We start from the raw sequence: 19,568 nt of genomic DNA, 5'->3' as shown, positions 1-19,568 counted from the left end.
AGCTTTCCAGCCACTCCTCCCCAAGCCTGTAGGGTTGCCTGGGGTTGTGGTGGGCAAAATGCAAGACCCGACACTTGGCCCTATTGAAACTCATACAGTTTGCCTTGGCCCATCCATCCAGTCTATCCAGGTCCCGCTGCAGTGCCCTTCTCCCTTCAGGCAGATCAACACTCCCTCCCAACTTGGTGGTGTCTGCAAACTTACTGAGGGTGCACTCAATCCACTCATCAAGATCATTAATACAGATGTTAAAGAGAAGTGGCCCCAGTACCAAGCCCAGGGGGACACCGCTCGTGACCGGCCATCAACTGGATTTAACTCCATTGACCACAACTCTTTGGGCCCAGCCATCCAGCCAGTGTTTCACCCAGCAGAGTGTATGCCCATCCAAACCACGGGCCACCAGCTTCTCCACAAGGATGTTGTAGGGGACAGTATCAAAGGCCTTACTGAAGTCCAGGTAGACCACGTCGACAGCCTTAAAGAGCCCTCTGTCTTCCACTATAGGAAAACAAGTAGAGGAGGCAGGGAGCTGGCATGGCTTGGCAACGGCCTGCTGCTCAGACTGAGGGACAAGAAGGACATGCACACACAGTGGAAACAAGGACATGTCAGTCCGGAAGAACACAAAGATGCTGCCTGGACATGCAGAGATGGGATCAGGAAAGCAAGGTCACAGACAGAACTGCACTTGTCGAGAGGTGTGAAAAATAACAAGAAGGAATTCTGTAAACGCAACGGTCAGAAGAGACCGAGCAAAGAGAGCTTACCAGCAATGAAGAATGAGAAAGGAGAACTGGCCACAACAGACATGGGGAAGGCCAAGGTACTCGTTGAATTCCTTGCTTCAGTCTTCGCTGAAGGCAGGATTCTTGTCTCTCTTACATCCCTGAACCTCTAGGTGGGAACTGGGAGAGAAAAATTCCTCTTGCTGTAAGAACACAGCAAGACCGAGACTGCCTCCTAAGACTGAATGCCTACACGTCTCTGGGGGGCTTGTGGCCTGATACTGTGTATCCCACTGAGACACAGTGTCCGGAGGGCGCTGACTGATGTGGTTCTCGACACACTCCTCAGCACATCTGAAAACTCATGGCTGCCAAGGGAAGTCCCCGCTGACTGGGAAAAGGGATACGGCACTCCCATTTTTGAGAAAGGTACTAAGGAAGACCTGGAGGTGTTCCCAAGCAGGTTGCATGGGGCCCTGGGCAGCCTGAACTGTTGGTGCCCGATTCAGCGGTTTTCAACCCTGCCCGCAACAGGGGGGTGGGAACCAGATGGTCTTTGAGGCCCCTACCGACCCAAGCCAATCTACGGCTTTACAACAGTACTTCACTCTCCACCCAAGTCACGTTAAAAGTCAGTCACCACTGAGAGGGAAACTAAGCAAGGTTAGGAGAAGGGGAAGGAAGCACTGCCCCATTACCACCCGGTAAAAACTACCCGGGATAGCACTGATTTTATATCCGGTACCAGAGCTATTCCAGCTGGTGCATTTATCAACAGCAATCCAACATCTGTTACGTCTGATACTTCAGAAAATCATTTAATGTTCAGTATTTGTGAAACAGCCGCTGTGGAAGTCCTTGGGTGAACTCCTGCTTGCCAGACTCTATTTAAACTCTAACTCTGAAAACTCTACCTGAAAACTATGAACGCAACACCTACCAGAAAGCAAATCTCCATCTACCTGCGAGCTCTGTGATGTCACCCAAGAGTCACAGTCAGCCCGTGACCTCACAATAGGGCAGAGGCCTAGAAACGCCCCGAGCACCCAGCCCACCTTCAGTCCTGCTGGGGACTTCCGAGGCGTCAACGTCTTCCCGTCGGAACACGAGACGTCGAGACCTTGCCAGCCCTATAGCAGACGTCAGAGTCCTGCGAGCGGATTACGAGTCACCGAGGATCCTGCTCAAGGAACGCCGGACGTCACAGGTCCCGCCAGAGACACACGAGGTGTCCGTCACTGGTGGGACACAGCACACGACAGGTGCTGAGGGCCGGAGGCTGACGACCGCTCTGCCAGAGGCGGCCTCCAGTGACTCAGTCCTCCAAGCACCTCCGTGCCAGGGCAGCTGCGGCCATGAGCCAGGAGGCAGCTGCCAGCGGGAGCCGGGAGGCACAGGCGCGGCCAGAGGAGGCCCGTGAAGAGGAGATGTGCCCCATCTGCCTTGACGCGCTGGATGTCCCAACGCACATTATCCCCTGCAGGCACACCTTCTGCCGGCGCTGCATTGAGCGCTGGGCCGCCGACAGGAACAACTGCCCACTGTGCCGACAAATCATCGGCACACTCGTGAGCGTCCCGCCACCGCCCCCGGCGAACGCCGCCACCCGCCGGCCGCGCAGAAGGCTCCAGAGGAGCCACCGGCGGCGGGAAAGATCCCCGCACCGCTCCCGCAGCCCCCCCTCGCCCCGGCGCGCAGAGCGCAACCCCCCCAGGCACCTCCGCCGCCTCTTCTGGAGCATCTGGGATGCTGAGGACGAGGATGACAGGCTGAGAGAGGCCCAAGAGCGGCAGTGGGGCTCCGGGGACCACTCACAGCACCCCGCACGGCCCCCCGCACGGCGCCCCGCCATGCCCCGCCGCTGAGCGGGCGGCCCGACCTCACCTGGCAACAGCACGCAAATGGGAAAGCGCTGGCGGGGGAGAAAGCTGAGGCACCGCACAGCTCTTCTGCCTCAGCTCTACGGACATCACCTCCCCGGACTGCGTCAGGAGAAGCCTTAAAAGCAGCTCGAGGTCATCGCTCCGTGCCCCTCTGCTCAGCCCTCCTGAGACCCAGCGCCCAGGTCTGGGCTCCCCACTACGACAGAGACCTGGGCACACTGGAAAGAGCCCAGTGAACAGCAGCCAAGCTCTTGGGAGGACAGAAGCATCCCTCCTACCACGAGAGAGCTGGGACTGCTCCTCACGCGCCAGTGCCGAGCACAGGGGCAGCATCACTTCCCTAGGCCAGCCTTTTGTTCTCTGGGGATGTGGGTGGGCATTTGCCAGGACTGATGCCCAGGGCACTCACCACAACATTTCCCTTCACATCCTTCTCATATAAGCTAATAAGTCTATTTCACCTAGTTTTAATCTATTTACACACAGTCAGCTACTCTGTAAGCTTACCACGTGTGCCGTTTGCGTGGCTAAAGTTGTGTACAACACAACTTGTGTCCAGGGGTGGGCTCAGGAAATTTAAGCGTGTTAATGGAAGGTGTGGATTTAAAAGGGACTGCACAAACTGCACTGGAATCACAGAACCAGGAAGGCTGGAAAAGATCTCTCAGATTCCCACCAAGTCCAACCCCATGGTGCCCACTACCCACAACCCCCACAACCCTCCGGGACACCTCCACGGATGGTGACTCCCCCACCTCCCTGGGCAGCTGTGCCACCACCTCACGGCTCTTTGGGAGAAGAATCAGCCCCTGACAGATCGTCTTGCACGTGCTGTGGAAGGAAAGCAAGCACAACGAAGCGTCAAGTCTCAACAAATACATCCAAAACCCCAAATCTGTAAGAAAATTGGCCTCTTCGTGCATTTTGGTGGCGATGTTGGAACTCCTAAAAAATGATGTCAGACTGGCAAACACATAGTCCAGCGCATATAGAAATTTAATCTCTTAAAAAAGACCTTTGCCTGGTGGAGAAGGCACCGAACCGGAGCCCAGTCCCAGTGTGTCACAGAGAAACCAATTATCCCAGGAACACCAAACCACAGAAAACAGCCAGGGCAGAGCAGGCAGCGTTTGATCCAGGCAGCTCCACTCAAACCAGGGGAGCCTTGGTGCAAATTCTCATGGTCTAAAATTGAAATGAAAAAAAAAAAAAAAAGGAGCAACAACAAAACTTAACTGTGAGTTGGTATCAGCACGCCCAAGTGCTTACAAAGAGCATGAATGCTCCCATGGAGATTGTTCACAGCCAAATAAGACAGAGGTCAACCACATCCCCACCTCACAACCAAACCAGTACATCTAGTCAACACGCTACTTGAATTATTTCACAAAATAAATTCAACTGAAAATGCTCAACAGTGAATTTGTGAGTTAATAAAGCAAAACAGCACAGATCTATCAACAGCAAGAAGTGAGGAACCACGCCCCTGTGAAACGGTGACTTCGGTAGACAGTAAACGGAGATATAAATCCCATCCAAATGTGAACTCACCCAACACTGTGTGCCCCACCTGGACTCTGAAGTTACAATAGGCTTTGCTTAAAACACAACCACCTCCCTCTGGGAAGTAACTGTCTGGGTATCCACTCATACTGCCATGACTTCACATAATTATCCAGAGCAATTGCAACAGGAGAGTAAGGATTTTGTTCCAGTTAAAATTAAAAAGGGAAATTCTGGTTTTAGTTAAGAATTAATTTAGCTCAACAATTCACAACTAAAACATTTCAATGGAGTTTCTTTTAAAATATGATAAAACCTTAAAAAGTCAGAGGGAAGGAGTTAACCAAAGAGCTCCTGTCCATGTATAAATGGCAGCCTGAGGTCTTCAATACCTCCAGTTTTAACCTCAGGATTCAAAAGGGAACATAGCTCTAATCCAAACAAGATGCAGCTATTACCCAACGTTCTTACTGTTTTCCTCTGGTAACAGCCACCTCAGAGCATCGCCCTGTTTGCTTCCCACCCCTGCATGCTGACCATGCTTGAGGGAGAAGCCTGCATGGCCCAGAGTCCTCACTGCTGCTCAAATAAACTACTTCATTTCAGCAATCAAACGCTAGCACTGCTGAGATGACTGGCAGAAGCCAACAGCAGCAGGATTTCACCTCCTTTGTCCTGGTAGGCGGCTTTCCCCCTGCAAAGCAGGCTGTACTTTTGCTCTGCCCAGGTCCTCACTGGGTGACAGCTACTGGCTGCACTGGCAGGGAAAACTCAGTGCTCTGCAGCATCAGCAGCCTGCTTCTGTCTGCTCTCACGCTTTTAGACACGTATTGCCTGAGCATGTCATTAAGCAGCAGATTAACACATCTGACAGCATTAGAGCAGAGGGTCACTATGGCTCCAAATACGTTTGAATTCCAACTGTCAAGACAGAAGCAGCTGGGGTTTGGTGGCAGGCTTATGGCTACAGCCCCACTACAAGCACTCGTGCTGCTTCACTAACACTGCCTACAGCTAAAAGCAAACACACATTTTGTACAGCATGCTATTTAGAGCAGTAAATGACACGGTGGTGAACAGGTCTGTGCCCAACGTACCCTCGAGCTTACATCTGTGCCACTGCCAAACAGAAAGAAACTGCATATGTAGTCCAGCCTTGGATTTTTCAGTTATTTTCTCAGCGTCCCACCTCGTGGCGCCAGTGGGATTACAACAGGAGAGCCGCTGCCTCCGTAAGTATGGGTGTACGGGCTGCGGCCGAGCTTCTGGGACTGCATGCTCACACACCACTCTGCTCGTCTTCCAGTTCTTCGCCGGCCTCGTGATGCTCACCTATGGGGCGAGCACCTTCTTCAGCTTCCGTGCCTGGAAAGGACTCGGCAGCAACGCAGCCACCAGCCAGGCGGCCAGCCATGCGTGAGGCCGCCATCAGTGGCGCTGTCCATGGTGCTGCAGTCACGCCGATCAGCGCTGTGCTCTCAGGTGACGGCGAGATGCCGAGGGCCCGCCGAGGCTGAAGCTCCTGGTGGTCCTCACACGGTGCAGAGCAGCCAGCTGCTCACTGGAACACTTGTACCCAGGGGGCTCACCCCATTGGGTGCACTCCAGTACTAACATTCACTAAACCAAGCCCACGTGGCTGCCTGTGGTCATGCACAGATGCGGTGTAAATAATTGCAATTAACTTCTGTCAGTGGGGGCAGAGCTGGAAGATGAAGGCTAGGCCAAGAAAGAAGTCTAAACTGTTATCACACTGATCTTAACAATAAAGAAGTCAAAGCACAGTTTTATGCTTTAAATAAATATCTTCCTAAATCCAACATTCGAGTCTGTCTGTTCCACCACTGCTGTCAACAAAGCCACACAGAAGAACCACAGAATCACCCAGGTTGGAAAAGACCTTAAAGATCATCGAGCCCGACCACGACCTAACCATACTACCCTCACTAACAACCCTCTGCTAAATCATGTCCCTGAGCACTGCATCCAAAGGTTTTTAAGCACGTCCAGGGATGGTGACTCAACCTCCCCCCCGGGGAACCTATTCCAGTGCTTAACAACCCTTCCTGTAAAGAAGTGTTTCCTAATATCCAACCTAAACTTACCCTGGCGCAACTTGAAGCCATTTCCCTTCGTCCTGTCACCTGTCAGCAGTGAGAAGAGACCAACCCCGCTCTCGCTGTAAGCACCTCTCAGACACTGGGAGAGAGCAATAAGGTCTCCCCTCAGCCTCCTTTTCCCCAGACTAAACAGCCCCAGTTCCCTCAGCCTCTCCTCACAGGACATATTCACCAAGCCCTTCACAAGTCCTGTCACCCTTCTGTGGACCTGCTCCAGGACCTCAATGTCCTTTCTGTACTGCAGTGCCCAAAACTGAACACTGTACTTGAGGTGAGGCCTCACCAATGCTGCGTACAGGGGCAAGCTTACTCCCCTAGTCCTGCTCACCACACCATTCCTGATACAAGCCAGGATGCCATTGGCCTTCTTGGCCACCTGGGCACACTGCTGGCTCATATTCAGCCAACTGCCCACCAGTACACCAAGGTCCCTTTCCATCAGGCAGCTTTCCAGCCACTCCTCCCCAAGCCTGTAGGGTTGCCTGGGGTTGTGGTGGGCAAAATGCAAGACCCGACACTTGGCCCTATTGAAACTCATACAGTTTGCCTTGGCCCATCCATCCAGTCTATCCAGGTCCCGCTGCAGTGCCCTTCTCCCTTCAGGCAGATCAACACTCCCTCCCAACTTGGTGGTGTCTGCAAACTTACTGAGGGTGCACTCAATCCACTCATCAAGATCATTAATACAGATGTTAAAGAGAAGTGGCCCCAGTACCAAGCCCAGGGGGACACCGCTCGTGACCGGCCATCAACTGGATTTAACTCCATTGACCACAACTCTTTGGGCCCAGCCATCCAGCCAGTGTTTCACCCAGCAGAGTGTATGCCCATCCAAACCACGGGCCACCAGCTTCTCCACAAGGATGTTGTAGGGGACAGTATCAAAGGCCTTACTGAAGTCCAGGTAGACCACGTCGACAGCCTTAAAGAGCCCTCTGTCTTCCACTATAGGAAAACAAGTAGAGGAGGCAGGGAGCTGGCATGGCTTGGCAACGGCCTGCTGCTCAGACTGACGGACAAGAAGGACATGCACACACAGTGGAAACAAGGACATGTCAGTCCGGAAGAACACAAAGATGCTGCCTGGACATGCAGAGATGGGATCAGGAAAGCAAGGTCACAGACAGAACTGCACTTGTCGAGAGGTGTGAAAAATAACAAGAAGGAATTCTGTAAACGCAACGGTCAGAAGAGACCGAGCAAAGAGAGCTTACCAGCAATGAAGAATGAGAAAGGAGAACTGGCCACAACAGACATGGGGAAGGCCAAGGTACTCGTTGAATTCCTTGCTTCAGTCTTCGCTGAAGGCAGGATTCTTGTCTCTCTTACATCCCTGAACCTCTAGGTGGGAACTGGGAGAGAAAAATTCCTCTTGCTGTAAGAACACAGCAAGACCGAGACTGCCTCCTAAGACTGAATGCCTACACGTCTCTGGGGGGCTTGTGGCCTGATACTGTGTATCCCACTGAGACACAGTGTCCGGAGGGCGCTGACTGATGTGGTTCTCGACACACTCCTCAGCACATCTGAAAACTCATGGCTGCCAAGGGAAGTCCCCGCTGACTGGGAAAAGGGATACGGCACTCCCATTTTTGAGAAAGGTACTAAGGAAGACCTGGAGGTGTTCCCAAGCAGGTTGCATGGGGCCCTGGGCAGCCTGAACTGTTGGTGCCCGATTCAGCGGTTTTCAAGCCTGCCCGCAACAGGGGGGTGGGAACCAGATGGTCTTTGAGGCCCCTACCGACCCAAGCCAATCTACGGCTTTACAACAGTACTTCACTCTCCACCCAAGTCACGTTAAAAGTCAGTCACCACTGAGAGGGAAACTAAGCAAGGTTAGGAGAAGGGGAAGGAAGCACTGCCCCATTACCACCCGGTAAAAACTACCCGGGATAGCACTGATTTTATATCCGGTACCAGAGCTATTCCAGCTGGTGCATTTATCAACAGCAATCCAACATCTGTTACGTCTGATACTTCAGAAAATCATTTAATGTTCAGTATTTGTGAAACAGCCGCTGTGGAAGTCCTTGGGTGAACTCCTGCTTGCCAGACTCTATTTAAACTCTAACTCTGAAAACTCTACCTGAAAACTATGAACGCAACACCTACCAGAAAGCAAATCTCCATCTACCTGTGAGCTCTGTGATGTCACCCAAGAGTCACAGTCAGCCCGTGACCTCACAATAGGGCAGAGGCCTAGAAACGCCCCGAGCACCCAGCCCACCTTCAGTCCTGCTGGGGACTTCCGAGGCGTCAACGTCTTCCCGTCGGAACACGAGACGTCGAGACCTTGCCAGCCCTATAGCAGACGTCAGAGTCCTGCGAGCGGATTACGAGTCACCGAGGATCCTGCTCAAGGAACGCCGGACGTCACAGGTCCCGCCAGAGACACACGAGGTGTCCGTCACTGGTGGGACACAGCACACGACAGGTGCTGAGGGCCGGAGGCTGACGACCGCTCTGCCAGAGGCGGCCTCCAGTGACTCAGTCCTCCAAGCACCTCCGTGCCAGGGCAGCTGCGGCCATGAGCCAGGAGGCAGCTGCCAGCGGGAGCCGGGAGGCACAGGCGCGGCCAGAGGAGGCCCGTGAAGAGGAGATGTGCCCCATCTGCCTTGACGCGCTGGATGTCCCAACGCACATTATCCCCTGCAGGCACACCTTCTGCCGGCGCTGCATTGAGCGCTGGGCCGCCGACAGGAACAACTGCCCACTGTGCCGACAAATCATCGGCACACTCGTGAGCGTCCCGCCACCGCCCCCGGCGAACGCCGCCACCCGCCGGCCGCGCAGAAGGCTCCAGAGGAGCCACCGGCGGCGGGAAAGATCCCCGCACCGCTCCCGCAGCCCCCCCTCGCCCCGACGCGCAGAGCGCAACCCCCCCAGGCACCTCCGCCGCCTCTTCTGGAGCATCTGGGATGCTGAGGACGAGGATGACAGGCTGAGAGAGGCCCAAGAGCGGCAGTGGGGCTCCGGGGACCACTCACAGCACCCCGCACGGCCCCCCGCACGGCGCCCCGCCATGCCCCGCCGCTGAGCGGGCGGCCCGACCTCACCTGGCAACAGCACGCAAATGGGAAAGCGCTGGCGGGGGAGAAAGCTGAGGCACCGCACAGCTCTTCTGCCTCAGCTCTACGGACATCACCTCCCCGGACTGCGTCAGGAGAAGCCTTAAAAGCAGCTCGAGGTCATCGCTCCGTGCCCCTCTGCTCAGCCCTCCTGAGACCCAGCGCCCAGGTCTGGGCTCCCCACTACGACAGAGACCTGGGCACACTGGAAAGAGCCCAGTGAACAGCAGCCAAGCTCTTGGGAGGACAGAAGCATCCCTCCTACCACGAGAGAGCTGGGACTGCTCCTCACGCGCCAGTGCCGAGCACAGGGGCAGCATCACTTCCCTAGGCCAGCCTTTTGTTCTCTGGGGATGTGGGTGGGCATTTGCCAGGACTGATGCCCAGGGCACTCACCACAACATTTCCCTTCACATCCTTCTCATATAAGCTAATAAGTCTATTTCACCTAGTTTTAATCTATTTACACACAGTCAGCTACTCTGTAAGCTTACCACGTGTGCCGTTTGCGTGGCTAAAGTTGTGTACAACACAACTTGTGTCCAGGGGTGGGCTCAGGAAATTTAAGCGTGTTAATGGAAGGTGTGGATTTAAAAGGGACTGCACAAACTGCACTGGAATCACAGAACCAGGAAGGCTGGAAAAGATCTCTCAGATTCCCACCAAGTCCAACCCCATGGTGCCCACTACCCACAACCCCCACAACCCTCCGGGACACCTCCACGGATGGTGACTCCCCCACCTCCCTGGGCAGCTGTGCCACCACCTCACGGCTCTTTGGGAGAAGAATCAGCCCCTGACAGATCGTCTTGCACGTGCTGTGGAAGGAAAGCAAGCACAACGAAGCGTCAAGTCTCAACAAATACATCCAAAACCCCAAATCTGTAAGAAAATTGGCCTCTTCGTGCATTTTGGTGGCGATGTTGGAACTCCTAAAAAATGATGTCAGACTGGCAAACACATAGTCCAGCGCATATAGAAATTTAATCTCTTAAAAAAGACCTTTGCCTGGTGGAAAAGGCACCGAACCGGAGCCCAGTCCCAGTGTGTCACAGAGAAACCAATTATCCCAGGAACACCAAACCACAGAAAACAGCCAGGGCAGAGCAGGCAGCGTTTGATCCAGGCAGCTCCACTCAAACCAGGGGAGCCTTGGTGCAAATTCTCATGGTCTAAAATTGAAATGAAAAAAAAAAAAAAGGAGCAACAACAAAACTTAACTGTGAGTTGGTATCAGCACGCCCAAGTGCTTACAAAGAGCATGAATGCTCCCATGGAGATTGTTCACAGCCAAATAAGACAGAGGTCAACCACATCCCCACCTCACAACCAAACCAGTACATCTAGTCAACACGCTACTTGAATTATTTCACAAAATAAATTCAACTGAAAATGCTCAACAGTGAATTTGTGAGTTAATAAAGCAAAACAGCACAGATCTATCAACAGCAAGAAGTGAGGAACCACGCCCCTGTGAAACGGTGCCTTCGGTAGACAGTAAACGGAGATATAAATCCCATCCAAATGTGAACTCACCCAACACTGTGTGCCCCACCTGGACTCTGAAGTTACAATAGGCTTTGCTTAAAACACAACCACCTCCCTCTGGGAAGTAACTGTCTGGGTATCCACTCATACTGCCATGACTTCACATAATTATCCAGAGCAATTGCAACAGGAGAGTAAGGATTTTGTTCCAGTTAAAATTAAAAAGGGAAATTCTGGTTTTAGTTAAGAATTAATTTAGCTCAACAATTCACAACTAAAACATTTCAATGGAGTTTCTTTTAAAATATGATAAAACCTTAAAAAGTCAGAGGGAAGGAGTTAACCAAAGAGCTCCTGTCCATGTATAAATGGCAGCCTGAGGTCTTCAATACCTCCAGTTTTAACCTCAGGATTCAAAAGGGAACATAGCTCTAATCCAAACAAGATGCAGCTATTACCCAACGTTCTTACTGTTTTCCTCTGGTAACAGCCACCTCAGAGCATCGCCCTGTTTGCTTCCCACCCCTGCATGCTGACCATGCTTGAGGGAGAAGCCTGCATGGCCCAGAGTCCTCACTGCTGCTCAAATAAACTACTTCATTTCAGCAATCAAACGCTAGCACTGCTGAGATGACTGGCAGAAGCCAACAGCAGCAGGATTTCACCTCCTTTGTCCTGGTAGGCGGCTTTCCCCCTGCAAAGCAGGCTGTACTTTTGCTCTGCCCGGGTCCTCACTGGGTGACAGCTACTGGCTGCACTGGCAGGGAAAACTCAGTGCTCTGCAGCATCAGCAGCCTGCTTCTGTCTGCTCTCACGCTTTTAGACACGTATTGCCTGAGCATGTCATTAAGCAGCAGATTAACACATCTGACAGCATTAGAGCAGAGGGTCACTATGGCTCCAAATACGTTTGAATTCCAACTGTCAAGACAGAAGCAGCTGGGGTTTGGTGGCAGGCTTATGGCTACAGCCCCACTACAAGCACTCGTGCTGCTTCACTAACACTGCCTACAGCTAAAAGCAAACACACATTTTGTACAGCATGCTATTTAGAGCAGTAAATGACACGGTGGTGAACAGGTCTGTGCCCAACGTACCCTCGAGCTTACATCTGTGCCACTGCCAAACAGAAAGAAACTGCATATGTAGTCCAGCTTTGGATTTTTCAGTTATTTTCTCAGCGTAGAACAGCTGGGGCCTGAATCAAAGCAAATCAGAACTTTGCACCTTAAGGATGAGACTGACCTAAGCCAATGAGCAGACAGATTTGCACACTAACACATCAATCCTCATCAAGTAGACAGGCAGCCTCAGGCTAAAATACCTACATATGGAAACATATGCTTCTGTTACAAAGGTGTAATATCAGATTACAGATTAAAAAGGCATGTATGTATTCAGACCTGACCGAGAGCTGGACAGACACTCTTTTTGCAGTGCCTTCTTGATTCTTTAAAGTTCTGCCTTCTGGGGCGTTGGCTGAGATGCCAACCCCCTAAAAACACATACAGTCTATTTATTGTCCTCTCAGCACACTGAGTTTCTCTGTAACAGTTAGAATGGTGTGCAAATACTGTGTATTTAAAATACAATTACTCCAGGAGGACTAAAGTTTTCTTCTTCTGTGGCCGTTGAATACCAGCAAGTTTCAGGAATCTGAAGGCATAGTCTGAGAGAGAGTTTTCATCACATAAAAGCACCTTGATTCTCGTGACCTTTTGTGTTTTAATGTCCCAATGACAGCAGTAGCACTCATCTGGAGAAGGAAAGCAGTGCACCAACTGTTCTAGGAGGAGGAGACTGATGATTTGTTTAGTGATGTCACCACTAATCCACCACTTAAATCCAGACTCCGACCTTCTTTTTCCTAGAAATGTCAAAAAAGAAGAAATCCTTAACTCAGTGCTGCTTTGAAATACACAAGCTTTTAAGTTCAAAAGATGAAATGTACAATTCATACTCTGTTTGTCAAACCAACATAAAACTACACGTTACCTGAACATCTAAGCACGCAGCTTGCTGTGAGACTTGAAAAATCCTTAGCAGAGCATTTATTCTCTCTTTTTTCTATCTGTTTTCTCATCTCCACAACCAAACCTCAGCAAGAGGTTGTGCAGAAGCAGGATTTAGCACCTGTCTGTTGCTGCCAGCTGCATACCCAGCTCATAGCAGCATCCGGGGTGAGAACACCCAGACAGTGCTGTGGGAACTGGTGATATATAGCTCCCGTAGGTTTACCTTTTGTCTCCAAAGTGGAACCCCCAGCTGAAACTATTCCTGCTGCTGAGACACACACTGCCTCCTCAACCTGTCCCCACGAAGTTACAGGGGTGCAGTTTGAGTTCAAACAGCCACTCAATTACGTTCTTTTTCTTTTGGTCCTGTATAACCTGTGAATGAACACTGTTACCCACTGCAGTGATGTTGCCTTTGGTGCTCTCAGGCAGAGCTATACAGCCATCGTGCCAATGAAAATAAACAACGTGACATACTTACAGCTCTGTAATCCAAGAACATTTCCTTGAAAGCCAGGAAGTCAGTAAACGTGAGGAGCATATCAAAAATATCGCCTGCCATTTCATCTTTGTGCTGTCTATAGAGAGAAGAAGTTGAAGAATGAGAAAACCATGTCATGGTACCAAAAGTAGTACCAGGACTCTAACAAGAACGTTACAGGCCTATCATAAAGCTAAATTTTAGACAAATATTACCTTGCAGTATTTCCAATCGTTGTAATATATACATTAAAATATTACCATTTATCCAAACACAAGCTGTAAGAGTATCAGTTTCTTTATCTGGTTTCTAAAGACTAATGCGTAAGTCAGAAGAACTCATATTCCACCAGTATTTCTTCCAGTTATTCTAAAGCAGAGAAATACTACAAGTTGTCCTTTCCAGAGCTATTAATGGAGCTATTCACTTCAATGAGCCTTTAGCAGATGGCATATACCTGCACACATAGCACAAAACTCTTACTGCTGTCAGTGTGGGGGATGCTCCCGAGTGGGAATTCAAAGCTTTCTGGACCCAGACCTCTAGAACTCAGTTTAGATCCTAGAGCAGCCCTGCTAAGACTACAGGATACAGCCCCCAGAGTCACCAAGCATAACAAACACAAATCAGGAAGGTGGGGAATGTGAAAGTCTGTTTTTAAACAGGTTCAAAGCAAAAGACATTTTGAGTAGGAGTGGTTGTGGGTTTGCTTGCGTTGTTTGTGTTTACCAGCAATCTAGGCAGAAAATCATTTTAAAACATATTTCAGCATAATTTTCCAGGAATTTTGAGTAGCAGAGCACTACTACTATTATTATTATTGTTGTTAAGGGGGAACTTCTTTCGCAAGGGAGAACTATGAATTCAAATCTAGATAGAAAAACTGAGACACATACAACCCTCCCTCCCCCCACCAAAAGCAAAAGCAGAAGACTTACTGCAAAGACATTGTGAAAGCAGTCATATTAAAACCAGGAATCCGATCGAGCAATTTCTCTTCAATGTATTTCTCTATTAAGGAGATCTTAAAGAAAACAAACAGAGGCCAATCAATCAAAATCAACAAAAGAAAACACAATCAGGAATCCCCTCCACCCCACAGCATCTTAACTCTCTTCACATGCAAATTTTGTTATGCACAGGTTACACACGTGCTATCTACTGAAGCCACAGGCTAGATTTCTATTGAAAAGTTAAACAGATGAGCACTGTGTAAGCTTTCAGGTGAAAGACAGAGAAAGGAACCTATGGCTTCAGATAATGCCCCTCTTGCTCACAGACCGCAGCTGTGCTCCACAAGGAGGCAGCAGGCAGTACATTACCTTTGCTCTATGTGAACCCAGCACGTTACAGAAGGGGGAATGCAAGACCTGACATTGGCCTTAGAAAAATAAAGAGAACCGTGTGAGGAATAAGAAAAAGTATCTTACATATTCATTAAAAATAGAAGTGTAGATGAGCTTGTTTTCTTCTGAGTCATCGAACTCCTGGTAGTGCTTCTCCATAAAAGTCCTCTGTATGGACTGGAAGTCATCATCTGGACCACAACAAAAACACATCATCTAGTTAGGAGTTGAGTCATTCTTTTCACAACAGAAACCCCACTGTCACCGGTCCTCTGTTTCCCTGTGGCAGCCACCAGCCTGGCACACGTGCAGGCAGTCACACCAGGAGCACAGCTGCTGCTGGGCCAGATCCTGGTCCATCTGTGAGAGGACAGAGGGAGCAGCTCCAGCTGAGGGAGTGCATCACCCGGGCAGCAGCGCATCGCTGTGTTTTGGCAGCAGCTCTGCCCTCAGGATGCAGTTTCAAGTCAATTGTCTTCCTAGAGTTTCTCAAATTCAAAACTATCAGCAAGACTGTCAGACTGTCAGCTACTAAAGGCTTTTTTTCCAGCTGTAGAAATGAATAAGGCAAGTTACCACCAAACTCAACACAGCAGGCACGCTGCACACCTCCTGGTTAAGCTGAGAGCTCATGACTGCCTCTCATAGTACAAGATTGGCTCCACTGAACATTCTTACTACCAGCAAGTTCTGCCACGTTGCAGACTGTTGTTGTACAAACAGAATACAAAATACTTCCCTGTACATTTTTTTTTACGGCAGTAATGACGAGAAGAAAGGAAAGAGAGCTTCCACGAGCAGGCAGAGGGTAGACTGGCTGTGCGTGTGCAGCATTTTCAGCACCCATCTTGTCTGCTTGCTGAGCTTACCCATGATGATATCCTCCAGGTACCCAACGACAGCGTCAAACTCTGCATCAGATGGGGAGGAGCTGAAAGCAGAAAAGGTGGTATTGCATAAATACACCTTTCAACTACAGGAAAAATAAACCTTAGAATTAAGAAGTGTTAAGGAAAGGCCAAGTGCAAACAAGCCCAGTAAAGTGAAGCAGTTTCCTAGCTTCAACCTAGGAAACACTCCATGAGACTGACAACGACACTGCTTTGTAGGATTTTCATTAGGCATCTACAATGTTTTTCTAATTAAAAAGTTGTTTTACTGGTATTTCTGTGACACAATTCCAGTCCAGATGCAAAAAGAACGTGAAGAGTATAACTGCAACGCCAAATTAAGCATTTTCCATGCCACAAATCCAGGCTTCTACCACAACATTTACTTCTGCTCTTTTTCCTGCATAACTCAACATGGTGACCACAGAACTCTAGATGCTATTTCGCAGTACTTGGTCTTGTGGAGCCACCTAAGCTCAATAAATACATGTATTATTTCACTAAAGAAACTTAAATCTTGTTTAGAAACTAAATCTTCTTTAGAAACTAAAGAAACTTAAACATCCTATGAAATGCTTTTCCTTATGCATGCTGCACACAAAGGGTAGAGCCTCGTAAGGTCCTTCTGTAATAAGCAGATGTCAAGCACCATTATTGATCCAAACACATCCAGAGAAGGATGGAAGAACATTTCAGGACTCTGCTAATTTTATTGCTCTTGTTCAGACACGCCAGTTATAAGCAGAGCAGAACTCTCAGACTGTGCTGCTATCAGACAGAAGTCCACCAGAATTAAACCACAAGCAGTTTAACTGTTCAGCCTCAGGGCTCATCCTGACCAGAAAAAACATAAAGATACTTGAATAAAGAACGTGTCTGATCACCAGGCCACGTTCCAGCAACATTTGTGATCTGTTAAAGCTTAGAAGATGAGCTCCAGGAAGCCCAGCAGAGCAGAAAACATGCACTGCCACCAGAGGGCACAGCTCGTCCAGAAGAGGAGCTCAGGCAGGACAGCAGCAGCTCTGTACTCCTCGAGCACCGCCTTTCTGACTTCAAGCAACAGGGCTTCTCATTTCGCATTTCTATGCAAGGAGACCTTGCTATGGATAATTTGCTTTTCTTTTTTCCCCTCTCTCCCAGTGAACACTACCACCGTTGTTAGAGACTTTTCCAGCTTATATTTCATAGCTTATTCTATTAATTTAAGCCAGTTTCAGCTTATGAAGCACATCACCCAACTGTAGCTGTTCCAAACCAGCAGTGATTGTGTCTCCCTACGCCACACCTATACCTGCACATAGCAGCAAACACACTCTCAAACCCTGTGGTTTAAGCACACCAAGGCCAGCACAACCTGTGCTGCTGTAGCTGCCCAAGGGCCTGTGCATCCTTGGGGTGCGACAAACAAAACCGATGGAGTGAGAGGAGCACAGCCACACATCCCCTTTGGCCACGAGCTTTAGGTGAAGAGGTGAAGAGCAGGCCAGGAAATATAGGGTGAGCCTTAACACCCACCCGTGTAAAATCTGGTTAGGTCATGGAAACACAGAATGGTTGGGCTAGGAGGGACCTTAAAGCCCACCCAGTCCCAAGCCCTACTTTTGGCAGGCACACCTCTTATGGATCAGGCTGCCCAGGGCCCCATGCAGCCTGGCTCCAAGCACGTCCAACAGGGCACCCACAGCGCTCAGGGGCTCACTGCCCTCACAGCGATGAGCCCCCTAAGCCCCCACTCTTTTAGTTTAAAGCCATTCCCCCTCACGCAGTCACTGCAAGGGCTGTCAGGCACTGCTCAGTGCATGGAGTTTGGACTTCATCTCAACTCTGAACGGATGCTTCACCCTCACAGGGCACTGCTTTGCGCCCTTGTCCTTCCAAAGGGCAGCATCTACTAAGCAGCACGGCATACATTCACTCTCCTATTAAATTCCTATTAAGATACTTTAAGCAGGAAATAGCTTACATTAGACCTGATGCAGAGCGGAGCGTACTTACACGGCTACACCAAAGTTCTCCTCCTCTGAGGTCTCCATCCCTCCTGCATAACGCGCCGGCCCGGAGCACAGACAACGTCCCGTACCGCAGCTAGCTGCGCTCTTCCTTCTCGTGGGACAAAGCACTGAGGAATCACACACGGTGAGGCGTTAACAGAAAAGTAACTAAGCCACACGGAGCGCAGGGACCACCACACGCACACAGGCCCTGTCCTCCCCCGTACCCCCCAGGACCCGCACGCCACCGCCTCCCGACCCGGCCGTTACCTGGGAAACGCTTCCTTCCGGCCCAGCCGCAGCCAATCGCAGAGCAGAAGTAGCCACAAGTCCCGCCCACACATCAGGAAGAGCCAATGGGAGAAGGCGCGAGCCGCCATGGCAGACCGCGAAGCCAGGATTGAAAGGGGGGGGGGGGGGGTGCGGCGGGAGGGTCTCGTCTTCCAAAAGCTTCCCCCTCACAGCTCTGAGGCCATAACCCCAACTCCCAACACAAGCAGAAGCACAAAAACACGGCAAACACTCTTCAAGACGTTTTATTTTCTAACAGACCAACTGTGCCACGCTCCATTTCTCCCCTTCTTGGCTTTCCCACCCCCCAGAGCCCCCCAGCAAGCACCCGCTTCACACAGACACCCCATGGCAGATGGCACCGTAAAGCCAGCCCCACCTACAGCCTTTCCATATGTGAAATGAATAGGACAGTCCTCTGCAACACAGCCGTCTGCCCAGCAAAGTGCTCTAAAGCACTGGGGTCTTCTTGTGAAGAAAGCATGCAGGCACTCAGACCCTGGGCTACTCGGACCCCTATGTTTCAATTGGACACCCAGACACCTCTGTGGGCCTGGGCCTTGGAGCCTATCTCGTACAGCACCTGGTACTGATCAGGATTCCCAAGCACTTGGGGAAGTTTCACCTCGGTTAATCCTGGCCAGGGAACCCAAAGCCTAGAGTTAGCGGCATCTATTAAGGCAGAGTTCAAAGTGGTTCCGTCCCACTTCTTCCTCTACAGCACGCTTCGTATCTTTGTGCCTATCACTGCATTTGGAAGCATCTGGAATTTCATCTCTAAAGGTTCTGAAAAGCAGAATGGCAAAGTGGAGGAAATGAGGTGCCCCAGGCACCCGTCTGCCATCCTGGCCTTCATCAAAACAGCTGGAAGAGAATTCACATTTCAGCAAGACGACCAACCCTCGCCCCACTCCTGATCCAGTCTGTATTCGGAGAAAAGCTCAACAAGCAAATGATGCACAGAACTTTCCTAGTGAACAGCTTTTACGTGAGGCTCAGAGGGGCTTTCCCCCCTTCCCCCATCTCCTCCTCTGGATTAGATTCAGCACCCTTCAGTTAGGGAAGGCAGAATGTGAGAGGAGCTGCTAGACAGCTTGATTCTGGGACCTGTGTGCAGTGCTCTCAGCTCTGAGGTCAGTAGGAAGCAGAAGTACTCAATGTGAGGAATACATCTCAGCCTTCCTAACAAAGATGGTAAAAGACGTTGGGAATGGAATACCTCACAGCATGAGAATTCGCTACAACGGTCTCTGCTACTGAGCCGCTGCCAAGGAGAGGGATGGTTATGGTGTAAATTATGTGTGAATTAGCAGAGTTCTACTATATATCCCAATAATTTAAAAAAGCAACCTGTACAAGTCTTGGAAGAGAGAGTTACACAGCCTCGGTGCAAAATAAGCATAACTCCACTGACTTTTGTGCTACTTCACCAACGGAACCCTGATTCCTTGTAGAAACCTAACTAAGTGGTCAAAAGCTGCCTCTGAAACACATCCTCAACATACAAACGTCACAAATGTGTAACTCAAGTGGAGCAGACATTCCCCCTGTATGACCCCTACCAAAAATACAAAGTGTGGCCCCAAACTGCTCAGAGCAGGACTGACACGTGGCAGGCAAGGTGCATTTTCAAAGAGTTACAGAATAAGACTGAACTTGTTATCCAAGTAACATTCCCCCCCCCCTTCAAATACACTGGCCCAGAATTCTTCTCTACTCTTTTAAGTTAGCTCAGTATTTCCCAAAGTGAACATAACCTTC

General features: G+C 50.2%; 1 protein-coding gene and 1 long non-coding RNA gene across 5 annotated transcripts; one reads left to right on the top strand and one right to left on the bottom strand.

The window, feature by feature from the left end:
* The first annotated feature begins 2,442 nt into the window (after positions 1 to 2,442).
* Positions 2,443 to 5,934, top strand: LOC121106569. Its single transcript, XR_005839112.1, has 2 exons — positions 2,443 to 5,346; positions 5,421 to 5,934. It is a non-coding gene; the product is annotated as an uncharacterized LOC121106569 (long non-coding RNA).
* A 4,333-nt stretch (positions 5,935 to 10,267) lies between these two features.
* LOC124416940 (ADP ribosylation factor like GTPase 2 binding protein) lies at positions 10,268 to 19,492 on the bottom strand. Of its 4 annotated transcripts, none has more exons than XM_046899582.1 (7): positions 17,787 to 19,492; positions 17,521 to 17,644; positions 15,502 to 15,563; positions 14,717 to 14,823; positions 14,225 to 14,310; positions 13,287 to 13,383; positions 10,268 to 12,657 (listed from the first exon to the last, which is right to left on the bottom strand). In XM_046899582.1, the coding sequence occupies exons 2-7, from the start codon at positions 17,556 to 17,558 to the stop codon at positions 12,577 to 12,579; spliced, it is 471 nt and encodes a 156-aa protein (XP_046755538.1). In that variant the 5' UTR covers positions 17,559 to 17,644; positions 17,787 to 19,492; the 3' UTR covers positions 10,268 to 12,576. The 4 variants fall into 4 exon arrangements, with proteins under 4 accessions (XP_046755538.1, XP_046755539.1, XP_040563060.1 ...); XM_046899583.1 differs by having other exon boundaries at positions 10,268 to 10,474; XM_040707126.2 differs by having other exon boundaries at positions 10,268 to 10,474; positions 17,521 to 17,788.
* Positions 19,493 to 19,568: the final 76 nt, after the last annotated feature.

The sequence above is a fragment of the Gallus gallus genome, chromosome 11 (assembly GCF_016699485.2).
Source record: "Gallus gallus isolate bGalGal1 chromosome 11, bGalGal1.mat.broiler.GRCg7b, whole genome shotgun sequence".
Classification (NCBI taxonomy): domain Eukaryota; kingdom Metazoa; phylum Chordata; class Aves; order Galliformes; family Phasianidae; genus Gallus; species Gallus gallus.
This window is presented reverse-complemented; position numbering and strand designations above follow the sequence as displayed.